This window comes from Vigna radiata, chromosome 9 (assembly GCF_000741045.1).
Source record: "Vigna radiata var. radiata cultivar VC1973A chromosome 9, Vradiata_ver6, whole genome shotgun sequence".
Taxonomy (NCBI): Eukaryota; Viridiplantae; Streptophyta; class Magnoliopsida; order Fabales; family Fabaceae; genus Vigna; species Vigna radiata.
The window spans coordinates 4,883,350-4,908,993 of NC_028359.1; the positions used below are offsets into that span (position 1 = coordinate 4,883,350).

The following is a 25,644-nucleotide window of genomic DNA, read 5'->3' on the forward strand; positions in this document are numbered from 1 at the left end:
TATGATATAATTCCTCCTTCTATACTCATATATCACTTAAATTTCTTACACAGGAAAGAAGTGGAAAGATAATGGTTCCATTCAGAGCCATATACATAAAATTTGCTACATTATTTTAACAATGAAATGGGTTCATTACAGGGGCAATAGAGGTTGAGAGGAATTCTATTCTACTTCAAGGGATACATACTTATACAGCAGATAAGAGCAAACAAAAACAAATGGTGCTCACAGAAGATAAACTTCACTTAGTATTTGCTAACACCATTCTATTCAGTTCCAGTAATTTTCTTCTTCAGTCCCTCAATGTCTGTAGCTAGCTCCTTCCTGCTAGACTGTATAGAAAATACACATAAATAATCACTTGTAAAATTTACATTTTACAATACATGTCTTGTTGCAGAGGTAAAAAAGTTATCATTCAATCACTTTTGAATTCATTCAGTAGCTCATTTACCCTATGCCAAATCATCATAGCACTCAAAAGGAAAAAAAAAAAAAATGAAAACAAAACGTACAACTGTATCAACACCAGCACCAAAAACTCAGCAGAGAATCCAAATTCCTCAGGTAGTGGTAAAACAAAACATCTTATATTCTAAAATCTAAAAGAGTGAAGTATTAATGATGTGTGTTACTTACCTTGAACAGAAGGTATCGGTAGACAAACCATCCAGAGTATCCTAGACCTACCAACTCCAAGATCTTTGGAAGCTGAAACATAAATGGTATTATTCCAGAATGGTTCACCAAGGTTTTATATAGATGATGTACTCAGAAATGTATAACCAGAAGTGATGATACAATAAGGTAAAAGTGAATTATATTCATAAAGAGAGAAGGCTTACCAAGGGAACTGAGTTGACTGCGCTCACGAGAATGGAAGATAGCCAAACAGCAACTAAAGCCCCACCACCATAGATAAGCACTGTGGACTTGTTTTCAACAGCATCCCACTGATTATGATAAACGGAGGATATTATTTCCAGTTGGTTAAAAAATGAGTTTGTACCAAACATTGTGTAAAATAAGGGTTGGCATGGCAGGGAGGAGAAAGCGCATGCTTGTGGATTTGTTAAAAGGAAGTTCAGGACAAAACCAAATTGCTGAAATCAGCCAAGTAGTAAACTTCTTGCCTTTTCCTTCAAATCTGTGAACAACTCATTGGCATCTACCGAGGATGATTCCTCTGAAGAAGCTCTGGTCTGAAGCAGAAAAGATTTTCGGGACACTGAAAAAGGAAAAGAAACATCATCTTAGAATTATTATAAGATAAATGAACAGAAAAGAGATGTGAAGAACTAACATGAAAATTGAATATGCAACAGAAGAATTACTAGTCCTAAAGCTAGGGAGGGGCGGACGCTAAAACTACAAGCACAGAAGGCTTAACCAAGTAACCAAGTGTTAAAAGCCTTGGACAAGTATTAATTGGTGGTGGCATGAATTGCCCCATTCACATTGCAGAAACTAAATTAACTTTCTGATTAGACTTTGATTTGGCAAAGTGTAACCACTCAATACAAGATGTTTACTACCCTTATCAATTTCAAAATGCACAAGTGTTTCCGTTACATAATGAACATCACCTTGGACAGGGATGATCAAAACATGGAATAAGTTCAAACTAGATACTTACATAACACTCCTACTTAATCAGGGAATAAGGATTAAAACACATAAAAGAGGAAGTGAGATAAATTATTTCAGGAGAGGACAAGATAAAAGTATTGGACAACAGCTTAATAGCGCTGACAGGCCTCAAATTAAAGATATAACAATGTAAAAATACAAACATACTATACATGACAATAATAATGCAGCATACTTCATGATTTTAGGTAAATGAATCCCTTTTTCGTGTTCCATTTCCTGATAAAACTAATCTTTGACTGCCGGAAACTAAACATTGGCATCGCCCAGAAGGAATTTGAACGTGTTTCGTCACTTCATTAAAGTCTAACTAACCCCATCAGTAAATCAAATCAATCCAATTAAAAATTTCTACCCAATTGTTTGGAGCCACCAAATTTTACACCTTTTTGTACATTAACTTTTGAAGAAACAAGATTTCAAAATTAAGACTAACAAGGAGAATGGCATACCAAATAGAAAACGAGAGAACAAGCAAATGCATCTCAATTGTAAAAAGAAAGACAGTTTTTTTCTTTTTTCTTTTTCTTTGTCACAAATTTTAAAAACAACTTACTAGAAAAACGCAATATTCCTAAAGATTCAATGTTTTGAGAGGAACAAGGAAAAAGAGGAAAAGCGAACCTGAAAAGTGGTTGAGGGAAGGTGAGAACAAGGTGGTGCTGGTTACACGTGGAGGCAGAGAAGGCAAAGCAGAACAGCGGGTAACGTTGGTGGTGGTCGGAATCCTAGGTGGGAGTAGCACCGTCACTGCCGCCGCCGCTGCCATTATTATTATTAATTAATATGAGAAATATGAACAGTGTGATGGGTATCACTCTATCTATCCCCAAACCAAGAAATTGGCACTTTGGTTGGTCTCACTTTCTTCTTCCTATTCAAATTCAATAGATATTTATTTTTATAAAAAAAAAAATAAAGAAAGTAGAGAAGAACTTGTTGCTTACACTGACTTGTTATCCATTACCTTAATTCAATATTCCAACCTCTTGACACGTGGACTAACTTCGCTCTCTCATTGGCCACTTCCCTATCTTCTAAATCCACATCTCTATCAAAATTTCAACTCCTCCCGAAATCAACCCTACTATGCCTACACATTTATACCTACTAAATACAATTTTTTAGGCTATTACTTTCTCCACCCCCACCATTATTAAGTGCGTTCGTACATTAATAAAATTTAAAAAGACTAAAATATCCTTCATTATTGTAACAAACCATCGTTATAGAAGAAGAAAAAGAGAGAATGAGAAAATAAACTCGTTCTGTAAAATTAATTATGGAAAACTTATTCCAGAAATTATTATATACATAAGGTATTATTATATGCATTTTAAAAAGTTTATTTTTGAAATTCTATTTTATGAAACTTGTTTCAAAATATATTTCATAAAATTCTAGATATTTTATTCTGAAAATCTTATTTCGAAAATTCCAGAAAACTTATTTTGAAAAATTTCTAAAACATGTGGTTCAGAAATTACTTTAAAATTTGGAATGTGTGAAGAAGTTGTGGGGTGCAGGAAGTAAAAGAACAATTTCTCCATTCAATACTCTAACAAAGCTTGGTCCTTTATGCTGTGACAACCCATTGAAAATTTCTTTTTGGGCCGGCCCATTGTGCGCCATCCCTCTCCCTGTTGCTCTTTCTTGCCCTAACTCTGCTACCCACAGTTACCTTGCTCCAAACCACCAACTTCTTAGTCCTTAGAGAACAAACCACCACCGACCCGTCACGGAATTATGTTCCGCCTCGCAAAGCCGAATCCTTTTCTCTCCGGGCACCACCTCATACAGCGCTGCTCCGTCAGCGGCACAGCGAAGGGCAAGGCGAAGATCAAAGCGGGCCAAGCCCTGAAACGCTCCCGCGTCACCACCAAGAAATCAGGACCATCCCAAACCGCAGCCCCACCAATGTCGCGCGAGCGACAAGAGCGTGAGAATCTATACGAGCGGTGCCTCCAGGCCCCCACCCCGCTCCGCTACCTCACCCCGCGGCAGCGCGAGCGAGAAGCGGAGCGCGAGAAGATGGGGCTCATCAGCAAGGAACGGCAGCGAGAAATCGACATTATGAGAAGGAAAGACAACAAATTTAAGGTTTCAGAGAAACCCACGATAATTGGGACACCTGGGTTGGACTATGTCTCTCTGGGGTTGGTGGATGTGGAGAAGTTGCCCAAGTATGAGCTAACGGTTGAAGATGGGAGGAGGTTGGCGAAGGAGTATAGTAGGGTTTTGATGAGGAAGCATAGGGCTAGACAGGCTGCGGAATCGAATCTTTTGAGAATGAAAAAGGAGGCAATTGAGGCTTTGCCTGAAGGGTTGAGAGAAGCTGCTTTGGTTCCTGATTTGAGTCCTTTTCCTGTTAATAGGTTTATGGCTACTCTCACTCCTCCAATTGAGGGTTACATTGAGCAGGTTAGGGAAGCTGCTAATAGGATCAGTGGAACGGAGAAAATTAGGTGACTTTGTATTGGAATGGAATTGGTTTTGTTTGTGAATTTTGTCCACTGTTTGGTGGAATGGATTGGAATAGCAAATAATGTTGGTTGTTTTTTGGACTGATTAAATAGGATGTAATGTGATGAGAATGAAATATATTTAGTCTGATGTTTTCCATTGTTTTTGTTGTTGTTGTTTAGAGGTATGCGATGAAATGATGTTATCCGGTTTAGATGGTTTGAAGTTGGATGGAACGAAACAGGCTGGCTAGCTGATTTACATTGTTTGAAATTGAATGAAATGAAATGTGATGTGAGTACGACTTTGATTTGTTTTCTGTCATTTTGAGGTATTGGATGAAATTAACTAGTTTTCTAATTTATGTTTGGGTTCATTTATTTTCTAGATATTGGAATGGGATGAAATACCTACTAATGGTATCATGATTTTATTTCAATTCATTACATTACACATTAATTGTTGCATGATTCTATCTCCTTTCCCCTTGTTTTTAGATGAACAATTTTAAAGGAGGAGGTTTTGAATTGTATAAGTGACTTGACCTTAGTGTGTGATATTGTCATTGTTATGATTGAACTGGTTTCTTTTTTGTGAAATAAAACAGGGTGAAAAAAATTGGAAAAAAGGATAGACTAGGGAACAGGAAAAGTTATGTTTGTAAACTGGTGAAAATCTTGCTGGATGTTATGCTCAAAGAAACCTGTGATTACTTCTTATCTGGTGCACATTGGAGTGGGATTGCTCTGTGTTGTTTGCTTGTTTGGAGTGCACATATTAAATGGCTAGTATTAGCTGAATTCATTGCATTGGAATTAATTGTTAAAGAAATTCAACATGTCAAATTAGTGAATTGTGCAAGTGATTCAGTTGTTGAGTGAAATGTGTCACTCAAGTTAGAAATGACTCAATTAACTGAAGATTCTGAAATTCTGCAATGAGTATTCCTTTATACTGTCGTGTCATTTTGTATTATTGAGTTTAACTAAGGAAAAACTGAGAAATACTCAACTGGGACAAGGGGAAGACATGGTTTTGACCAGTATTGACAGCAAGAGGGTAATTACAGAAAACTTGATTCAAGACTTAATAATTCCATTTTTAATGATAGAAGTGCAGAGAATGAGAAAGACTTGTGTTAGAACAAACCAAATTCTGGTGAAAACTGCATCAACTACTCCATAAAAATCGTAGAGCTGATGTGGCTGCTGGTTGAGACCAGTAATTGCACTGGCCGATAATGCAATTATGGCACATCACAAGCCTAAATTACAGCTTGGTGCTAACAGTTTTTGGAGGGATGGATCAACTAAAAATTCTTATGTAGACCAGAAATAATTCTTTGGTTGTCAGTTTCTTGGACATGAATTCTGTATTTTATTAGATTTGAAAGAAATGGATGACAACATTATATAAGTTTGTAATTGAAGAGTATAATAGAGGGTTGTTAGCCGCAGTAAAATTTTGGTTGTGTTTTAACTATATAGGTGTGAAATTTCTTAAGATATCTGAGTAAGGTTTCTAAAATTTCTGTAGTTTTGGTTTGGATAATTTTGCATTCAACTTTTGGCTGAGGTTGCCTTTTAACATGTCTTTGTAACTACTAGTGTGCATTTGAATTGAATTATTTTTAGAGACTATAATATGAATGATATAAAAAAACATTAACAATACTTGTTATGTAAGGTTTTAAACCACTTATCAGTAAGCCGACAACTTTAATTTGGATAATAATTAAATATTATAATCTTCCTAAAGGAAATATTATTCTATAACAAAATAAATTTTCTGACAATACATGAAAAACTAATAAATTGTTTTTAAAATTAATTTAAGTACATTATGAATTTCAATGTTTTTTTATTGTATTAAGATTTTTCTTTTTTAAAAAATAATTCAGTCGAAATACACTACTTCACACTTATTTTCATTTAATTTATTTAAAAGAATTTATTTTCCTGATTTATTTTACCAATAATTTGAAATAGCTCAGTGAGGGCCTTTTCTCAATTTCCTTTCTAAGATATGTTTCGATAAATTTATTCATAAACATTTTTTTTATAAAAGAAAATAAGAAAAAAATGAATTTCTTTATAAATTAAAATTAGTTCATATATAAAATAATTTGTAAAATTTCTTTTATATATTTGATCCAAATTTTTATTTTTTATTTGTCAATAAATTAATCATAATTTATAAAGAAATTCATTTGAATTTACAAAAAAATCCTTTCATTTTTTTTTATTTCTGCTCTTAAAATTTTGTTCAAGCTACCTTAATATACAAAATTTAAATTTCAAATAACCATAATATTTTATATTTTTTGAAATAGTTTTGAAGATAATTTTTGATACGTAAGAGACATGAAGTCTTCATTTTCTTTTGGTAAGTTTCATTCTCGTGTCATTTTATGGTCATACAAGAGTTTTATAAAGCATGTTTTTAATAATTTCTTGTCTATATTTTATCTTTTTCAAACTTAAAAAATTATTTAACTATTAAATTCAAATTTTATTTTGAACTTGTTCAAAGAAAAAATATTTTTAAGATAAAAAAAAATTTATTCTTATAATTGGAGGACTTACATCAGATCCAAAATTTTAAATTTCATACAATATTAATATTTTTAAAAGAAAATTCTTTTACAATTCAACACTCACGTAAATTTAAAGATTAAATATATTTTTAGTTATGTGAAATTAAAATTTATTTTTATCTTACATTTTTGTTTCAAACTTTAAAAATGAATTTATATATATTTTTAATTAAATGACATTAAATTTATTTTATGCATTAAAATTTATAGATTAAAATCATATTTATCTTTAAATTTAATTAGGGAAAGAAGAAAATACCCAAGTTGACGATAATGATGGAGGAGAATGGAAAATCATTTGAAAAAACAATAGAAAAGAGAATGAAGACAAATTTCATGGTATTCTGGAAAATATTTAACATATAAAAATGCTAATATATATCTTCCAAAAATTTGAATTTTAATGATGGTATAACAATTTTAAGATCCATGTCCCGCAGAGAATCTAAATGGCTTGCTAGTCATTCATATGTTTCCTATTGTTAATGTCGTCGAGTGACTAGGAAAAGCCTTCGTGGAACGTCATAGATTTCGAACATTTTTTTGTTTGGTGGGGTTTGTAACGTATTTTCAAACATGTACATATATAATCATATCATATAACTAATTTGTTTTCAAACAGACCCGAATTCAGTAAATTGAATGTAGATTATGCATCATGCACTAACTAGGTCATTGCTGAGGGAAGTGAATGACAAGTTAAATTTTTGGCCTCACTGGGTCAAATCTCGAAACTATCCTCAGTTTTGAAGCTGCCACAACTTCATAATTTAAACAAATGAGGCACATTTTTCAGCTTTAGAACGAGGCAAAATCATATTATGATTTACCCAAGACTCAACATTTGAAATCACTGGTCAAGTAAATTTAGTACTTGACATTTAGAAGTTGTCCATTCTTTATATCTTCATCACACTGCTAATAAACTTAACAATATGACGTTTTTCTGCTTAAAATCCTTGCTCATCATGAATTCCTATATAGTTACTGCAGTCTGATCTTGCATTAAGCATCATGTATTCACTTGCATTTATGATAGATTTATCTTCATATTTCCAAAACAGGAGGAAGCTATATTTCGGATGGCATCCCAGTTCCACAACATTGATCACCACAGAATTACATTTCATAATTTATACCCACACCAAAACTATAACCAAGCAGAAAATTAGACAGACATAAATAGTCCATAAGACGATAATAATGATAAAACTCTTTAAGAGTATTAAGTTTAGGACTAATTTGAAGGGTTTTACAAAATTTAAGCGACTATGTATTAGTACTACTGCTTCAATGAATATACCTTGAAGAGGGAGTTATCCTAGTAATATCAAATTGGTCGTTTACTTAAAATCAACCACTCCAACAAACAACTGCCTAGGAAATCAAATCTCATCACATATCTAACAGGTAGAAATAAGAGTACTGCCACAGGACTAGGTTCATAACGGATTGGGCCATGTTTGCTCAAATAGGCAACACATACAGAACGTAGGATCTGTGAAACATTATAATCTACTGGCCTACACCCAATTACCCGAGTTGCCTGAATAATTGAAACAGAATCCCTTGCTAACATTCTATACAGGACAATATCCTAAATGAACTAGCCTATGATAAACTAGCTCCAAGGACAGAACAATACACTAGCAACTAACTATGAATGACTACAAAAACTGAAAACTCCAATCACTAATTTTGCACAACGACAAAATGATTCACATATCAAGCTATAGCCACCAACACAAGCATAACTCCATCAAAATCCTAATAAGAATTACAACCAAACCAAACTTCCCATGACCTTGTTTATTGTCTCTGATGATGATGGAGAAACAAAGAGAAAGGAACCAGGAGAACAGATCCAAACACCCTTTACATATTCAATAAAAGAAGAAAATAAACGCCTCCAACTATGTCAAACATATTTTCATCCCCATTTCAAAACTAAATCAAAGGTATTTTCAAAACTAAACCAAAACCAAGGTATTGAAATACAGTAATCAAATGTACAAAACCACCAAGGATTACTGTGATTGTAACTACAACCACATTGGTCACTCGTGTTTGCAATCTCCTGTGAAGCGTGATTAACCAAAAGTACTCCCAACAGCTTGTTTCTTTTCAAGTGTTAGATGTGATAAATTGTTATAAATCTCCGTACATGACTTTCAAGAATTAATGGTATATAACTTTTACATGCCAAACGTGATTCTTCCATCCTCAAGACAAGTTTACAAATTGAGAACTTTTTGGATAACCCTGCTAGAGGTGAATCCAAACACCTAAAACACACTATAAGTACATATGCTTGGATGACCCTTCCAAAAGTACGCGCAGAATAAAAGATACAATAAACAACCTCCTCCAAACTCTACGTTAAAAATTGTCAAAGCATGTACTATTCCATCTCATTCGCAACCAGATCAATAAAACAGAACAAAGGAATCAATCAAGAAACACAGAACAGTACAAGTATACCACCGTATAACAGAATATCTTATTTCATTAACACTCACCATCCATACATGGCACAGTACACAGACAGACAACACCTTAAAACCACATACAGTTAAATATAATCTCAACATAAAAAAAAAAAAGCCAAAAACCGTTACCGAAACCCTAATATTTCAAATCTTATCGATATCCTCATCCTCGAACTCAATATAATCATTCCCAGCGCCATCGTCTTCCTCGTCGAGGCCAGCGCCGATACCCTCATTGAGCCTGGTGCTATCAGGAAGCTCACCGTAGGCCTTGAGGAGACGAGCCTCGTCGGGCATGTACTTGAGGATGACGTCGGCCTTGTCGTCCTGGTAGTCGCGAAGGCCGACTAGGATAATGTCGCCGGCGGCGATCCAGACCTTCTTGTGCATCTTGCCACGGATGTGGCAGAGCCGCTTGGTTCCGTCGATGCACATGGCCTCGCAGCGACCGTTGCCGAGCATCCGGAGCACCTGCGCGTACTCCTGGCCGTCCTCCTTGAAGACGAGCTCACGCTTCTCGTCGTCCGCCTCGTTCTTCCCACGCTTCCGGTTCTTTCCTCCCTTTCCCTTGTTCTTCGGCATCCTCGATTCGAAACCCTAACAATTGATCCTCGCGCGCCGATTTCTTTTCCCCTTTCCGTTTCTGTTTCACGAATGCAGAATTTGCGTTGCCTTGCGTTGAGACGCAGAGAAATTGGGGTCGTTTGAGTAGGGGTATGCGTGGGGAATACGAATTGAGGGTGAGTTCGAATTGACACTATTGCCCCGGGTGTAACGTCACTCTTATAATAATATAATACCACTATTTTTTTTTAATGTAAGAAGAAAATAATATATAACGTTGTTTTGTTGCTTGACAACCAAGGTTTAGATTGATTAAATCATGACTGTTGATAGTTTTATACCAATTGGACACTACTTATATAAATTTTAATCTATATATTAATTTAATTAAAATATTATGCCAGTTTAATCAAAGTGTTGGTGTCATAAAAAATAGTTATGATATTAATATTTCTATCATACCATAATAAAGTAACAATCGATTTTTCTTATTATTATAAGATTGATGATGATTATGAAAGTATTTTAATAATTATATAATATTTAAATATGTTATAATTAATATATTAATTCAGATATAAAATAAATCAATAATTATACTAATTTAACTAAAACATTGTATTAATTTAACTAATATTTTTTGTAAATTATAGGAGTAGTTCCAAAGTGTGAGAACTTTAACATTTCTTTATGTAAAGTAGCATATAAAATTATATCCAAATCACTTATTAACATATTTAAGAGGGTGATCTGAGTTTGGGACTATAATTTTGAAATGTCAGTTTACTGCATAATTTTTGAAACGTTTGTAAAGAGACAAACTAATTTTGTTGCTCATATATACCTTTCTCTAGCTAGAGTATCTTTGTTTCTGAGGTTGTACTCAGCGAATGGTTGAACTTGTTTTCACGTAATCAATGTAAGCGACTTCCTATATAAAAAGATGAGCGTTGATTTGATAGAACAAGATTAACCAAATGTTAAATGAAAGATAATACTAAATTATTTACATAACAGTGCTATATTTTGAAATAAATAAAATAAATGAAATTTTGGAAACATAATCCATTAATCATCTTATTCTATTTTCATAATATTATTATATACTTAATGATCAAAGTAATAAGAAAAATAATTAAGCTTGAGAACTTAACAAATAAATTAAAAATTTCAAAACAATTTACTATATTTTTTAAAGGACCAATGCTATAACAAATTAATGATTTATGCAATTTTTTAATAATATTTATAGGAATAAAATTATGACCTATTTAGTTTATCAAATTGCAAACTTTAGTAACTAAAATTAAAAATTTAAAAACAATTCAAAATTTATAATTTGTTCAATCTCACCTAAACTTACCACTTTTATAATTTTTAAACTAAATACATGTAAAATTCAGCTTTATACAAAAATGAATATCATATATAAAAAGTCATATCCTAAACACTTAAAGGTGACTTTTGTTGTTATTTTGAACTTCTATTACACAACATAACACAAATACACAAAATGGTAAACTAAAAAAAAAGAAAAAAAAAAGAAAAAAAAAGAAAAAAGAAGAAGAAGATATACACTTTAAATCACATTTACACCACCTTACCAAAAAATGCACATCTATTTCCCAATTCTTATAAAGGAATCATAAATATATTTACACAACAATAAAAAGCCTTGATAATTTTTAAAAGAGAAATATTGAGTAGATTCACCCAAAATTAAGAATTAGCTGACTCAAATGCAAGTAGGGAAATCCTTGCACTTACTTTCCAAAGTGTTATATATAAATCTTCATTGACTTTTGGTCATTTGATATTTTCATCTACATTGAATTAAAATGAAACTAGGATATTTATATTCATGGTTTCACAATTTAGTAATTACCCTATACATAAACTATTTTATTCATGATTTCACAATTTAATAATTACCTTTTACACAAACTAGGTCAAATTACCATGTAACTACTTTTCACACCATTTGTACAATTAATGTCATCTCGATCTCAATTGGTAATAAAACATAAACATTTAAAATATTTTGAACAAAAGCATTTCATCATATTATAATAGACTTATACATATCATTCATAACATTTAAAAATATTTTGAACAATGAAACATATAATATAATATAAAAAAATATTACTAATGTTAGATTCTTTCACTAGAACCATATTACCTAATAAAATATGCATTTGACTCTTTCCTTGAATAACAAGTTTACACTTAAACAATACTTTTCCACTTGAAGAGTTGTAAAACCATAGGTTTTGCATTCAACCTTTATTTCACTTAACCAATACATACAAATAACTACAACACAACATAAAATAAAACGATCCAAAACATTTTGTACTTAGCAAATAATTTTGATATTAAAACTATAAATTAGTTTTAATATTTCAATTCAATTTATACCTTATGATTTCAATGACCAAGTCAATAAAAAATTTGTTATCTAATTCAATTATGTATAGTATGGATCAATGAGTAGGGATTTGGAAACAAATGACGGATGAGATTACCACACCACTATCCTCCAAGTTAACAAGAACACTGGTAATATATCTTTTCGTCGATGGATCATGATATTTTAACAACTTTTTGACAATAGATTATATGTCACTATGTTATTAGTTTATATATTTGAAACGGACCAATCACAAACTGTCACATAAGTAGTTGTAAAAAATTGTCAAAAAAAGTTATTAAAAATACATTTTTCTTAAGAAAATAAATACCAATTCTAGGTAAGGTGATTGACTTTATTTAATATCGTTCTCTACTCATTCATTGTGATATTATACAATTATGTCCCTGAAAATAATTCAAACTGAGCTGTATCAATGACTGTAATGTAAACAACCTTTAAAAGTTTCTATAAACTATTAAGGACGCATTGATACCTTTTACAACTACTTCAAACTTTGTAAGTTCCATAAAATTTGAAACCATGATAACCTTCTTATCCTTCTTATTTCAGGTTTGGTGTTTTAAAAATGAGTTCAAAGTCTTATAAACAAACTGAAGTTTGAAAGTAACATGACAACCTTAGACAAACCGTATCAATCAATTTTTATAGTTGATCCACCTGGTATAACTATCCGTAAAAAATGTATGGGAATGTTTTAAACATGAATTTATAATCTATATTTAAATTAAAATTCCTTTTTTAAGTAGTTTATATAATCTCCTCTACTTCATGTCTTCCATCAACAAAATAACCCTTTCTATAAAATATTTTGTGATACATTTTCTCAAAAATCTTCATGCCCTCATCAACTTTCTTTTATAAAGAATATGCATGTATATTGCCTATGTGACAACAGGGGACTCAAAAATGAACTATGATAAAAGTTGAGTACTCGATAGAATCATTATGATCACATGAAGATAAAATTAACACCAAATGAATACAAGCACACATAATTTTTTTTTTCAGCATAACACATATGTTAATACACAGAATATTTAGTTCACCTTCAATATTCATGACCGTTCATCACTTTTAATCAATATTCATGACAATTCATCAGTTCACCTTCAATCAATATTCATGACCGTTCATCACTTTTAATCTCACACATTACATAATACAAATAATGTATTTCATCTTCAACTACATAGAACAATACAGTTTTTTTTTTTTTTAACACAATCATAATAAAATAGGGACACATTTATATTCATCTAGGTAGAACAACACTTTTTTTTTCAATTTTTTAAAACACAATCACACGTAATAAATTGGGACACATTCATCTTCATCCATTTTTTATGCCTTCAATCTCTGTAATTACTGCGTTGGAGTCGGCAACAGAGGCTCAATCTAGACCAATTATAAAAGCAATTACTATACTTTCATAAAAACATTTTAAAAAAGTAATAAATTAAAATATGGAAGAAGTAAGAGTAGCGAATATCATGGTGTAGGTAAGTCTCATAAATAAAAATTGACAAAGAAATATATCCACTTAAATAGATATAATGTTATGCTGTGAAAAACTGCTTCTAATTAATCATCATCTGCACGGACATAGGATAGTATCACTTACAATAAATAAAAAGTTACCAATTTTAGTAGCATCAACTTTGTGTGAGATTTTAATCCTCCCAAAAAGAGGTTTAATTGAGTGGGAACGTCAAACCCATGAATGGGAGTCTTTCTAAGCAACCCCTTGAACCTATCCCATGTCTTGCCCAAAGTCTCATCAGGTTCCTGTTGGAAGGATGATATCTCCTGCTAGCCTTTATTTATCTTCGATTGAGGGAAATATTTGTGTAAAAACTTTGCCACCACGTCATCCCAATCTGTCAGACTTTCCTCTGGAAAAGAATTTAACCATTTATTTGCCTCTCCAGCCAGAGAGAAGGGAAACAGACTAAGTCTGATTGCCTCATCTGACACATTTAACATCTTCACAGTATTGCAATATTGATTGAACGTTGTCAGATGATCATAGGGATTTTCGTGTGACAATCCTGAAAATGGGTTACTTTGAACAAGGTGAATCAATGATGGCCTCATTTCCATGTTAGCTGCAATCACCACAGGTTTGGCTATACTGTTGAAAGATGCAGGTAAAGACACTGATGCAAAATCTTCCAACATACGCCTATCCCTTTGTTCATTGTCCCTATTTCCCTCCATTCCTTTGTCCTCTTGATCAGATGAAGAAAGAGTGTTTGAAGTAGCAGATAAGCTAGCTTCTCTAGCTTCTTTTTTTCTGTTTTCTCTTCGACACCTACTATTATTTCTACGGGCAGTCCTCTCGATCTCAGAATCAAATAATAAATTCTCAGATTTTGTTCTGCTTCTCATGCAGAACAAAAATCTCTACAGATCAGCCCACAGAAATAACAGAGGAATAGAACAACACAATATATACAGATATATGAAAATTAAAACAATGGATTTACAGATAATGGAACAGAATTGAAATTGATACACTATGAATTGAATAACAAAACAATCAAATTCCCCGGCAACGGCGCCAAAAACTTGATAACTTTTTGACAAGTATACCAAATCGTTACAAGTAATACAGTGATAAGAAAAGTATCGTTCTCCTCAGGGAATTTGTGTTACGTTATTTAATTTAAAAATTATATCAAGATCAATTCGTGTTGATGAAAGTTGCTTTGATTGTTGCATAAAGAACACAAAATTTAACAACGTAAAAGTTAAGATGAAAATATGATACGAACAATCATTGGAATTGGTTTCAGACTAACATCTCAGTAACATCCTGTACAATATATGACCTGTTCATGCATTCACAAGTTGATATCTTGCTTTAATTCCTTAAAACAAGTTCTAAAATTATTCCTTAAATTATTAATTCCTTAATTAATTTAATGAATAATTTTGCATTGAGTTCAGATGTTTAGAATGACCAAAAGCATGTAAGCTATTCCTAGCGTAATCACTTTTAGCTTCTTTTCTTATGTTTCTGGTTCTAAACATACTTCCCAGTACAAAAAGAACCTTTAAGAAAAATTATACTTCCATATAATTCAAAATCANGTAAAGAAAAGAACAGAACAGATACATTTATTGATCAGGAAAATTACATCAATGTTTTGCCATACAGCCAATTCCAATGAAAGAAAATTTAGCATATCCTAGACATCACAAACGTACTCATTTATCTTAAAAAAAAACTTAATGAAAAAAAATCAAACTGAATAATTGAAACAACAATTATACCAAATAAGAATTTTACTCTTATATTTATTCTGATGGATATTTATTAAAAAATTAATATGCATATAGTATAGATATTATGAAAATATTTATATTTATTTAATATCATTCTCTACTAATTCATTGTAATATTATACAATTATGCCCCTGAAAATAATTCAAACTGAGCTGTATAAATGACTGTAATGTAAACAACCTTTAAAAGTTTCTATAAACTATTAAGGACGCATAATACCTTTTACAAGTACTTCAAACTTTGTAAGTTCCACAAAATTTGAAACCATTGTAACTATAGGCACTACATATTAATTTACGTTGGCGCAAAACACCTTCGTATCCTTCTTATTTCAGGTTTGGTGTTTTAAAAATGAGTTCAAAGTCTTATAAACAAACTGAAGTTTGAAAGTAACATGGCAACCTTTGACAAAACCCTATCAATCAATTTTTATAGTTGATCCACCTCATAAAACTATCCGTAAAAAATGTATGGGAATGCTTTAAACATGAATTTATAATCAATATTTAAATTGAAATTCCTTTTTTAAGTAGTTTATATAATCCTCTCTACTTCATGTCTTCCATCAACAAAATAACCCTTTCTATAAAATATTTTATGATACATTTTCTCAAAAATCTTCATGCCCTCATCCACTTTCTTTTATAAAGAATATGCATGTACATTGCCTATGTTACAAAACGACAGAGGACTCAAAAGTGAACTATGATAAAAGTTGAGTACTGGATAGAATCATTATGATCACATGAAGATAAAATTAACACCAAATGAATACAAGCACACATTTTTTTTTTCAGCATTACAGTACATATGTTAATACACATAGTTCACCTTCAATCAATATTGATGACCGTTCATCACTTTTAATCTCACACATTACATAATACAAATAATGTATTTCATCTTCAACTAGATACAACAATACAGTTTTTTTTTTTTTTTTCAACACAATCATAATAAAATAGGGACACATTTATCTTCATCTAGGTAGAACAACAATTTTTTTTTTTTCATTTTTTTTTCAATTTTTTAAAACAGTCATTTTTGCTTAAACACAATCACACATAATAATAAAATGGGGACACATTCATCTTCATCCATTTTTATGCCTTCAATCTCTTTAATTACTGCGTTGGAGTCGGCAAGAGGCTCAACCTAGACGAATTATAAAAGCAATTACTATACTTTCATAAAAACATTTAAAAAAGTAATAAATTAAAATATGGAAGAAGTAAGAGTAGCGAATATCATGCTGTAGGTAAATCTCATAAATAAAAATTGACAAAGAAATATATCCACTTAAATAGATATCAATGAAACATATAATTAGTTACCTAATCTTACGTAACCATCATGTTATGCTGTGAAAAACTGCTTCTAATTAATCATCATCTGCACGGACATAGGATAGTATCACTTACAATAAATAATAAGTTACCAATTTTAGTAGCATTAGTTAAATTGATGTACCGAGTTCACTATCTCCATCAGTATCTGAATCTCAACTATTCAATAACTGAAATGATGGCACTAGCAGCATCAGGAGCCTATATTTAAAACAAAAGAACGCAAAGAAGTTAATTTTAAGCACGATGCAGATCAACAAAACATTACGCTAAAAATAATGTTATTAATTCAGATCAATAAGTCATTGAGTTCCCCTTCGCCAATTAGTTGAATTATATTTTTCCAATGAAAAAAGAGAATAGTCTAGCTACTTACAAATTCTCGGTAAGAAAATGTCTAGTATTTTTTAATGAAAATGATGAATCATACCACTTGACAAAAATAAGTTAAAAAGAATGTTAGAAATTAGCAGGGGCCTATACTTCTAATTCTATGGAACAAATATTAAGACGTAAAAGTATGCGTACCTCTTCTTCAAAATTTGTGTGGAGAGCAGAATTAAGGTCAGTTTCCTTTCGGGGTCTCTCATATTCTGAATAATACCACTTTGTCGGATTATCTATTTTGGTCACTGCACTGAAACTTTTCATGGAGCTGCACTTGATGACGTGGACTTCCTCTAAAGATGGAAAACTTAAAGTGAACTTGCCAGCGCAAAAGCACGTTAGTTCTTTCAATCTTTTAAGATCCAAAACCTGAAGCCGCTCAAATATAATTTCTTGATTATCATGAGATTCATCTGCAACAATTGCCATCAATCCCTCACAGTCTTCCACTATTAGATCTTCAAGTTTCACAAGCTCTTTGGCTACTGATGCTGGAAACACGCTTTTAAGGCATTTGCATGTATCAACAAACACTTGTTCTAGATGACTGTGCATGCTTAGAATCCCTCGAGGATCTTCTTTCCAAACATTCTCCAGATTTGGCAGTTTCGATAAAACCAATTTCTTCAGAGGAAAAGTAATTGATGTGTCTTGTGTTGAAGGATTGACATCAAATACGGTTTTCACGGAATCACAGTGTCGAACTTCTAATGTTTCCAATTTAGGTAATAAAGGAAGTAAATGGAAGGGTAACACTGCATCTGATAAAAACTGGCAGTCGTCCACAATCAATGTGACCAGCCTACTAAAACATAAGTTGGGTATAGACAGTGAGCCACGCCATATCTCATGTACTCCTCCTCTACTTTTTAGATCAATCCTTGATTCCCATTGCGCCTGCCCGTACAAAAGAAGAAATAAACTATGAAATTAATTCTTTATTACAAGAACTAATAAAAATTTAAATATATCCCATATCTCTGGTAATTTTGGTCTACTTCTGAGATTAAGTTTTTCAAGTTCTGAAATCTGCACGTCCAAAGAATATATAAAATAAAAATGAAACTAATTATTTACAAGAGTCGACGATATCTTTTAAATTACTTTCCTACAAATATGAAATACTCACTTTTGTAAGTTTCAAGACTTTCATGTACAAGTTAAGAATTGAGGTTTCTAATTTTATTTAGTTCTCCTAACATGAAAACAGGTTCAACCGTTACGGTAGGTTTAAAAATGTAAATAAATAAATAAAATTTATTGTTACGAATATGAAAATTTATAATTATCCTAAACTATGTTCTTTTCCTTTCATTTACATACTTTATAGTGACAAATAATTCACTGCTTGAATTTTGCAACAAAAAGTTAAGACTGCTGAGGAATGATAATCAGTGAATTCATTATAATTGTTGATTAAATAATGATTGTANTTCGACTTAAATTATAGATATAGCGTGTAAAATTTAATTAGAAGGTATAGCAAAGTTTTGTAATAATTAAAATCGCATCCATTTTCTTTTTTGTCGCCTAGACTTGCAGTAGGCTACTCTTATATAGTAGTTAAAAANCATGAAAGTAATCCATTTATGACTATGATTTTGAAGAATTGTTTCATAAGATTACATTTTTATATATATTTTCTGTAGCCTAGAATTGCAATAGGCTCTTGCTAATAGTTTAAGTATGATATTCACGACTATTTATTTTGAAGAATTGTTAAATAAATTATAATTTTTCAACGTTGTCCTAAGCCGTCTTGCATACTTAAACAAATTCTACAGATGTGTCCATACATGACGAAATGTGTTCTAAGATGCTGTATTTGTAACGACAAGAATCATAATAAAATTTAAACACATACCTTTCTCCCAAATTTCTTCTGCATAGTAGTGTAGAGATCAGTTTCCACTGGAATAACTTCTAGGTATGCAATTGTTACTCGAGACAACTTGTCTGCTTTTAGCGTACTTGGACATAAAGTTACCATCTCATCACAATCTATCACTGATAATTTTTGTAAGGATGGAAAACTTAAACTTCCCCTGTAGAACCATCGGAGACTCAATAACGTATCAAGTTTTAAACAACTGAGCTCCGAAAATATTATCTCATCCTCATCTGATTCCTCCCTTTCTTTAGATACTATTTCTTCAATTGATTTACACTCTTTTATCTTCATTCTTTGAAGTTGACCCAAACTTTTGGCTGTTGAGGATGTGAACAAATATGATAAGCCATCACAATTTTCTACTTTTAAACATGTCAGATTTGAGAAAGACACTCTGCATGTTACCAAGTTTTTTAAACTGGAACAGGTAATGACTTCAAAATTTTCTAGATTTTCGAGAAAGGGCTCAGTCCATGAGTTTTCTAATCCAATGGAAACTAACCCTTCAAGGGACTCCAACCGTAATTCATTCAGCTGTAATAGAAGTTCATTATTACTAGGTCTTTGATGACAGAAGATCACCTTGAATGAACTATTCCACACCACAAGCCTTTTTATATTTGGCAACTGTTGTAGAAATCCATACTCCGGAAATTCATCACACTCAATATCAAAGCACACACCGATAACTTTTAACTTGTATAAAAGGTTTTTCTGAAATTCTCCGTCCACAATCATCTTTAATTCATTTCTACCCACTGTCAGATGCTCTAAGTTGGGTATAATCAGCTGCAACGAGAAACCAATAATCATGTAAAAGCAGGTCAGTACAGTCATAGATTCAACTCTCTGTATAAAATTGAAATTGTGATCTTTCATGCCAAAATAAGCCCGATAATTAGTGAAAAACTAAAACATTTCGAGATAAAAGAAAAACCATGTGTGAACAAGTCCATTTAAAAGAGAAAAAAAAGGATGAACTAGCCAGACCAGGTAGCTGCTCATAAGGCGGCAACCATTTTGATTTAAAATTAATTATCAAATGAAAAGTTTGATGAATGAGATGAATAGTGGTTCCTATAGGAAGAAAATAATGAGAAATATTTGTATGGTTGGTAGGAGCATATGTGTGAGAATGTATATGTTATTGAAAGAAAGAAGAAGCCCAAACCTCAGATGTTGGTGCTGCATCATCATAAATGAAGTTGGGCAAATCATATAGTGCCAATGACGTCACATTGGGAAACGTTACATAGGAAAGAGCTGGATTAGCCTCTGTAACTTGATTACAAATGGTTTCCAGATTTGACAACTTCCGTAAAACTAATTTCTTCAGAGGAAAAGTGAGTATCTCTTGGGCACATTTGACATCAAATATGGTTTTGACAGAATCACAATTTCGAACTTCAAATGTTTCCAATTTGGGTAATAAAGGAAGTAAAGTGAAAGGTAACACCGCATCTGATGAAATTTTGCATTTATTCACAATCAAGGTTTCCAAGTAAGTGAAACGAAAGGGTATCTGCTGTGAGAGACACCATATCTCTTGTAGGTCTGCCCTGTCTCTCAATTCAAGACTCTTTTCCGAATACCACGATGGTTTCTTTCGAAATCAGCACATGTAAATGAAAAAAATGAAATTAATGTTGTACAAGGATTACCAAGAATTCAGACTTTACAATTTTGGTATAAGTCACCAACTTTACTTATAACTAATTACTCACAAATACACATAAATTTTAATAGTTTTTCTTTTCATATTACATTTTTCCTACACAATATATTTCGGGACTTTGACAATTGGTAAAATTTTAGTTACATTTAAAATTCTATTTAATTCACGTAAAAATGAAAATTGTTTCTACGGTCAACTTTCATTAAAAATATATATATAATTTCCTCTGGCAATTTAAGTATAGAAGTTAATTATAAACAAAATCTCTAACTATTTTTTATTTAACTTTGTGATTAAGTTCTAATGTTTTCCAGTTTATTATTTTGTTAATTTTCTAATTTGTTTTTTTTTTTCAAGTTTAGGAATGTAAAAAGCTATAAAATGACATTTTGAGAGTGACAGGGGTTTAAAAATAATGAAATTCGATTAATGTTAATATTAAAGAATTTTAATATAAATAGTTTTGTTATCAACGAGTTTTATAATTTTAAAACATATTATTTTTCTGTATTTTTTAGAGTTCTATGACTTCTATCCAGGGTTCTCATCCTATGTAATTTCTTGATTTTAGCAAGTTTTGTTTGAATTGCATAATAAAATCCAGGGTTCTCATCCTATGTAATTTCTTGATTTTAGCAAGTTTTGTTTGAATTGCATATATTTATTATGAAATTGGTGATGCTTCATGAATTGTAATTTGAGTATAAATAGGTATGATGTTTATTTATACATGATATAGTGAAAATAATGAGATATTATTAGTAATGTACATGATTATTATAGATTTGAGATGTATTGTGGTGCTTATGCATGCTTGATGTGTGCGATGTTATTTATGTGGATGAAGAATATGATGTGAGATGTTGTTGAGAGAACTTCAAAGTGAAATTATGTAATGTAGTAAATTTAATGCATGCTTTGACATATGCGAGTTTTAGAAATAGGGTATCTTGAACTCTAATAACTATTCACACTCAAATAAAGTAGAATATGTGGCGAGAGTGATAAGAGGTCTTTCACCTAGCTATTTAGAGTCGGTTTGAAAAGATTAACCTCGTGAATAATAAGGTAAATACCCTTTTGTTTAGTACTCTACAAAGCATAAATACTACTACGAGTGAATAGATATTGAGTACATATGTCAAAGCATGAATCCATATAATTGAGTTTAGTGTTAATTGTTTATGTGTGTTGATAAGAGTTATTATGTTTTACAAATGTTTAAATCTAATCTTTTGGTACATTTCCTTATCCTCTCTTTTTAGTTTGTTTTTCTGTGTGTGTTCCTTCCTTGTTTGTAATGGTCACTTTAGTGGTGGGAGCAGATGAAGATATTATATTTGAACCAGTATAGGAGGGTGTGGTTTGAAGCTTAGAAGTATACAATTTTCGCTTTTTGTTTTATTAGTCTTAGATATCAATGTTACGTTTTTTTTTTCAGTGTAATGGAAATCTTATAGGTGTAAGATCCTGGCATGTGTGTATATTTGATGTTATAGTTATGTTGTAGATAACTGTAATAGCCTTGTATTCTTTTGCAGTTATTTGTTCTCTCATTCCTTTGAATGTGTTGTCTCTTTATGTAGTTGTATCTTATTAAAATGAGATGTTACATTAATGGTACCAGAGCAGTTCATCCTTAGGATGACTTGAAGGTTGTGGGTTTGTCGTGTCTTACCAAGTTTTTAGATTATAGAGTTGTGAATCTGGCTAGAAGTATTAAGAATAGAAAAAGTCTTGATAAGAGTAATGAGGGTTCACACTCATGACTATATCAGAGATAACTTTCCTTTCATAATTTTGAAGGCTTAGGGAAAATAAGTAGTTATGGTTCGAGTCTTGCTTTCTGTAGTGATTCTTGTCATGTTCTTTCCTTTATGGTAGTGTTAAGTGTTCTATAGTGGTAGAGGAATGCATATTCGAGGTTAAGTCGACNTGCTTATCTTTATGAGTATTAGTTAAGGCCTTTGAGACAATTTCTTGTTTTGAAGATATAGAGATGTAGTGTGTTGGAGTTTTTAGAGTTAGCGAATCAAAGTTTTTGGTTTTCAAAGGATGAGGAAATATGTTGGAATTCAAAAGTTATGTTTTGGTTTGANGGAGTNGCAATAATAGGTTCTTGAGATCGAATATCACAAGTTTTTGCAAGAGGAGTTGAATTTAGAGGTCGAAAGAAGGGAAGATGTAGGTATTCACTGGTGCAACAAGGCTTAAGAAGGCGACATGGTTTTACATTTGGGCAATAGAGGTTTGAAGAAGGAGAGTGGTGGAAGGTTGAGGTTGAAGCTAAAGAGGGCATAAGAACCTCGAAGTGAACCAAAGAGGATCACTCTTTAGAAAAAGAGACTAAGATGAGGTCGAACTTCAGGAGTTGTTACGTCGGGTGGTGTTTTCTAAGTTAAGAAAAACACATTCTTTGATAAGGATATAATGAGAGTTAGTAGAAAAGTATAAAGATCGGTGTCTAAAATCAAGTTGTAAGGAGATTTCATTAGTATAGTATCCATATTATAACTAGTGAGGTTTTCAAAGTGGTTGAGAAGAGGTAGATCGAACAATCCTAGTGTGAAAATGTATCGATTGAGAAAGATGTCAAGTTGAGAAAGATGCAGCTAGTGATGTCAAGTTGAGAAAGATGCAATTCTAAAAATGGTTACAGGCGAGTGGGTCAAGAAGTACCAATGGAGTATCAGTTTTGGTTTAGTCATCACAACAAATGAGAGTTCTAATTTGATAGTGAGATAGCATTGTTATTGACTGTGTGACTCAAAGGTGTTAATGTTTGGTAGTAGATCAGAGGTGTTGCGTGATCAAGTTAGTGATAAGGATGAAAAATACATGTTTTCAGATTTATTAATTAGCTCAAATTTGTATTTATTAATGAAATAATGTATTTCCTCATAGAAAAAGTTTTAATAGGAAGTATGAAAGTGTGTAGTAAATTGTACAGGAATATATACATCAAAGTGGAGTGTTGTCAGATGCTTTGCTTCTCGCTAAGCCAATATTAAATCGCTCAACTAAAAAGAGTTTTATTTGCTCAACGCACCAACATAACTCATTGAGTGAATAAAGGACAATTAAAGATATGCGGTTGTATATTCGCTTAACGTATGAAGAGTTGTGCGCTTAGAGAATTAGTCACTTTCAATTAACTCTTAAAGTTGAAAATAAACAGAAAGGAAAGACTCCTGGCAGAAGTTCCAGACAGAGGAAAGAAACGAAAACATCTTAGGAACTTTAGGAGACTACTTCAAGTTATCAAGACACTTTTTTTGCAAGGGATTGCTTACGTTCTAGATGATTAGGAGTAGTTAAATTTCTCTTTCGTTGGAATTGGATGTACCAAACTCATTGTGATGTAATTTTCCTGTTCTATATCGTTGTTCGTGCATATGCTCTTTCTTGAATTTACTATCATTGTATGAAAATATAATGTTATTTGAATGTCTCTGATGACTAGAAAGTAACTTTGAACATGGACACAGATAGAGTACCTAAGTGATTTGAGATTTAGGGATAGACTCAATAACTTGGTCTTTTATAGCATCATATTTAATGCAAATTGTATGTTAAATTGATTAAGAGATTAACAATTTGATATATTAATTTAGAACTAGTAGCTAAGAGATTAGGACTAGTATGCCTTGATGTGAATGTTTGAATGAAATAATGAAATATTGAATAGAGTTTTATATTCATATGATTCATGAAACCCAATCCCAACGAAGTTTATTTTACATATAAATTCATTGCACACCAATTATTTGATAAAATACCAAAAAGAGTTTCTTGTGTTGTTTTTGTGCACATTGATGTCTAATTGAGTTATAAAAGGAATAATTGTCATGTGTTGCACAAGTCCCTTGGAAGAGAACGATATTTATCACTTGCTATGCTGTGACCAGTGCACTTGCCGTTGGTTTTGTAGCCAACAGTTAGTTGTGTGGTGCTTCAAACAGAAAAAAGAGGATCTGAAGTGACACCAGTCATGCATTAGTTTGAAGTCAAGGNTAGCTAAAGTTTTGGAAAAAGCCTACGAAAGGTAATGAAAGACATATGGGAGGTGAGTTCAATTTGATAGATACAAATTGGTTGGTCAGGCATAAAAAGGATCCTTAAAGCTTAGGTTTGGAGGTTGAGAAGTTATTTTGAGAGTGATGGCTAGACCAATCTACATTATTGAATACTAGAACATTTATCGCCGATGCAAGCTCTTTAGTCAGTTAAGTTGTTGGGAGCAGTATCTCGGTCAAGCTAGGTTGTTAGGATAAGAAAAAAGGAGAGCATCATTTTCTTTATACCTGATGAGTGAATTTTCGAGGACGACAGAGAGCATACAATCCAACCAACCACAAAACATATAACTTAAGGCACGACATAAAAAGGAAAAATGGATTGTATGTTTTGTGTCTTGCCTATAGAGTATAAATAATACTACGAATGCACACCTATATTGAGTAAAAGTATGTATCTGTATAATTGAGTTTAGTATAAGTTGTTTATGCATGTTGATATGAGTTATTATGTTTTATTAATGTTTAGATCTAATATTTTGGTCCATTAGCTTATCTTTTGTTTTCTGTTTGTTTGTCAGTGTGTTCTTTTTTTGTTTGTAATGATCTTTAACCGTGGTAGCAGACGAATATATTCCAATTGATTATTTAGTGTACGAGGGTGTAGTGTTAAATCTTAGAAATATACCACTTTCATTTTCGGTTTTATTAATCTTAAAGATCAATATTATATTATTTTTTGTTTTCAGTATAATAAAAGTCTTATAAGATCCTAGTATGTGTATATATTTGGTGTTATAGTCATATTACACATAAGTATAATAATCTATTGTACATA

At 31.8% G+C, this 25,644-nt stretch overlaps 4 protein-coding genes and 1 long non-coding RNA gene across 5 annotated transcripts in view; 1 reads left to right on the plus strand and 4 right to left on the minus strand.

Moving 5' to 3' along the window:
* Window positions 1–2,542, minus strand: LOC106773192 (protein CURVATURE THYLAKOID 1A, chloroplastic). The gene is made up of 5 exons (XM_014659906.2): window positions 2,278–2,542; window positions 1,137–1,231; window positions 849–956; window positions 643–714; window positions 1–335 (listed from the first exon to the last, which is right to left on the minus strand). The coding sequence occupies exons 1-5, from the start codon at window positions 2,420–2,422 to the stop codon at window positions 270–272; spliced, it is 486 nt and encodes a 161-aa protein (XP_014515392.1). The 5' UTR covers window positions 2,423–2,542; the 3' UTR covers window positions 1–269.
* Window positions 2,543–3,286: 744 nt separating this feature from the next.
* Window positions 3,287–4,417, plus strand: LOC106773186. The gene has a single exon (XM_014659899.2). The coding sequence runs from the start codon at window positions 3,400–3,402 to the stop codon at window positions 4,120–4,122; it is 723 nt and encodes a 240-aa protein (XP_014515385.1). The 5' UTR covers window positions 3,287–3,399; the 3' UTR covers window positions 4,123–4,417.
* A 4,771-nt stretch (window positions 4,418–9,188) lies between these two features.
* On the minus strand, window positions 9,189–9,945 carry LOC106773194 (eukaryotic translation initiation factor 1A-like). Its single transcript, XM_014659909.2, has one exon. The coding sequence runs from the start codon at window positions 9,781–9,783 to the stop codon at window positions 9,346–9,348; it is 438 nt and encodes a 145-aa protein (XP_014515395.1). The 5' UTR covers window positions 9,784–9,945; the 3' UTR covers window positions 9,189–9,345.
* Window positions 9,946–13,280: 3,335 nt separating this feature from the next.
* On the minus strand, window positions 13,281–18,100 carry LOC106773196. The gene is made up of 5 exons (XR_001376659.2): window positions 17,366–18,100; window positions 16,962–17,038; window positions 16,826–16,883; window positions 16,323–16,646; window positions 13,281–13,309 (listed from the first exon to the last, which is right to left on the minus strand). It is a non-coding gene; the product is annotated as an uncharacterized LOC106773196 (long non-coding RNA).
* A 976-nt stretch (window positions 18,101–19,076) lies between these two features.
* The window catches only part of LOC106773135, a 14,139-nt gene continuing 7,571 nt past the window's right edge, over window positions 19,077–25,644 (minus strand). The window contains exons 5-6 of the mRNA XM_022786312.1: window positions 20,287–20,718; window positions 19,077–19,904 (exon numbers count right to left, since the gene is read on the minus strand). Of these exons, the coding sequence (XP_022642033.1) occupies window positions 19,077–19,904; window positions 20,287–20,718 (1,260 nt within the window). The remainder of the gene's footprint in view (window positions 19,905–20,286; window positions 20,719–25,644) is intronic.